This window comes from Lissotriton vulgaris, chromosome 5, assembly GCF_964263255.1.
Source record: "Lissotriton vulgaris chromosome 5, aLisVul1.2, whole genome shotgun sequence".
NCBI classification, from domain to species: domain Eukaryota; kingdom Metazoa; phylum Chordata; class Amphibia; order Caudata; family Salamandridae; genus Lissotriton; species Lissotriton vulgaris.
The window spans coordinates 1,644,604,295-1,644,606,879 of NC_141693.1; the positions used below are offsets into that span (position 1 = coordinate 1,644,604,295).

The 2,585-nt window shown below is 41.2% G+C and overlaps 1 protein-coding gene across 1 annotated transcript; it reads left to right on the top strand.

The window, feature by feature from the left end:
- The first annotated feature begins 200 nt into the window (after positions 1-200).
- On the top strand, positions 201-1,428 carry LOC147716899 (proto-oncogene Mas-like). Its single transcript, XM_086923792.1, has one exon. The coding sequence runs from the start codon at positions 312-314 to the stop codon at positions 1,329-1,331; it is 1,020 nt and encodes a 339-aa protein (XP_086779918.1). The 5' UTR covers positions 201-311; the 3' UTR covers positions 1,332-1,428.
- Positions 1,429-2,585: the final 1,157 nt, after the last annotated feature.

A 2,585-nucleotide genomic window follows, 5' to 3' on the forward strand; every position in this document is an offset into this window, starting at 1 on the left:
ATCCTCATCCACATTTAGGTAATATGGTATCACCCTGGATACATCCAGTACTACTGATTAATAGAATTTGTTAGCCTTTTTGATACTGATCAGAACCTCAAGCAATACAATTTGACTGGAGGACATTGTATCCCTAAGTATTCCTTGCAACCTAAAGTAAGTGTGTTAGCTGTATTATGAGTGACAGTAAACCTGGTATCCATCAACAACCTTCAGTTTCCTCTGGTTTGTGCTGACTGCATCCCCTGCTGGCAGGAGTTGGAGTTTAACTTCAATTTGAATATCTGTTTAAGACGTGAGATGCCTTGACAATGCCTTCTACCACAGAAACACCAAGTAATTGGACAATTTGGAAAAATAATGCCTCATTGGAAACAACTACTGCCATAATCGTTTTAACTGCCATCTGCCTTCTTTTCTGTATATTAGGTCTGGCTGGTAATTGCATTGTTATTTTCTTGTTGGGATTCCGGATTAAGAAAAATAATTTCACAATCTACATTCTGAATTTGGCAATTGCGGATTTCATTTTTCTGCTATGTGCTTTTGTACTTAAGGTCCACGTCGCCATTTATACTATGCAGACACTGAATGTAGTTCAGACAGGGAATCTTTCTCCAGAATGGGAATACATTCTCAATTTTGATATATATCTCTTAGTGGCGTCCCTTTTTGGGTACAACACAAGCCTTTATATCTTGACCGCCATTAGTGTAGAAAGATGTCTGGCTGTTTACTACCCAATCTGGTACCAGTGCCACCGCCCAAAAAAACTATCCATTGTGGTATGCTTCATTCTTTGGGTAATTTCCTGTTTAGTGACATCATCAGAATTTTTCATCTGTGAACAATCACAGTATGTATCAGAGCATCAAAGGTTCATAACCAAGTATAGTCAATCATGCAAAGTGGTGTATGTGATTATTGATATTTTGAGCTTCTTGATCTTCACCCCATTCATGGTCCTCTCAAGTGCAATTCTGATGATTAAAATCAAAAAAGATTCTTGGAAACAGCAGTCATCTAAACTCTACATAGTTATTGTAGTCACTGTTGTCTTGTTTCTTATATTTGGTATGCCAATTAGGTTGGTGCTCCACGTACAGTACAAATATCAACCTGGCCTGCCCCTATGGATAGGTGATGTGTGCCCCCTTCTCTGCTCCATCAACAGCAGCATTAACCCCTTCATTTATTGGCTTATCGGGAGACAGATGGGTGGAAAGCAATCTTTCCAGATGATTCTTTTGAGGATCTTCAGGGAAGATTTGAAGGAGCGCTGTCAGCAACATCCACACAGGAGTTTAAGCAGGACAGAGTCAGCGCTCTAAATAGGAGTGGATTGATAAGAATTTAAATGCTAATCAAGAGTGCAAGGATTAAAATCGACTTCAAATGGACAAATCATGCTTTATGCCTGGACGAAGTATGCCCCTAAACCGAGATCGCCTTCATGGTGTGCTGGGTAGAATGGGAACAATCAGAGAAAACACAATAATACTCTCCCTTGATGTACGAATGGCATTCAACACCATAGAATGACCATACCTCTTTGCTGTCCTGGAACCAATGGGATTTGGCTCAAAATTCTTGAAGTGGGTCAAACTGTTATACGCTGAAACAATCGCACAAGTAATGTAATGTAATGTAACTTATAAAGCGCAACTTCATGCCCTAGGGCATCTTTGTGTTATCGAAATCTGATTAGGCTGAGACATTGACGTAGTTGGAGGAAGGCAGATGCGCAGAAAACATCTACTCCTGAGTGAAAAAAGCCAGCTCTTTAAGGCTTTTCTAAAGGAGAGTAAGGAAGGAGCAGTGTTTGATGTTAGTGGGAGACTGTTCCAGAGCATGGCAGTGGCCCTAAAAAAGCTCTTTCCTTCCCAGGTGGCTTTTCTAAATGAGGGGACAATCAGGTTCCTAGCGGAACCCGATTGAAGTGTCCTTGCTGGGACGTACCATTTCAATTTATTATTTAAATGGTCCGGCTCCAAATCCATGCAAAGAGAGCTTTGAAACTATATTGTTGCTTGAAAAGCAGCCAGTGTATTTTCCTAATTGCTCCTCTTGCTGACTTACAATATCTGAAGCCTCTTAACGAATCCCATTGCAAGTAGTAGTGAATTGCCGCACTTTGGAACATTCCGACTTGGGAGGTGAACAGAACCAGGCTGCCCTCTGTCACTGCAAAGTTTTCCCTTGATGCTAGAGCCCTTAGCCACCTAGGTGAAAGGTGATCCCCTGATCAGAGGGTTAAAATTGGCAGAAGACTACGTTGACAGGATATATCTGTACCTGGATGATATACTATTATATGTAGCATCACTGCCTTCTATCAACAAAATCCTCCAGCTATTTGGCAATTTCGGCAAATATTCTGGTTTTACCATAAACTGGTCTAAATCCACAATATGTATTCTGCATGGTCCACCACCAACGTTACAATCTGACTGCAAAGCAGCAATAGTGAAAGAAGGCTTTCGCTACTTGGGGATCTTTACTACAACAGACCCAAACCTCTTCTATATGAACAACCTCCAGGGTCCGCTGACCCGTTTACAAAAGGATGTTCCACACTGGAGGAC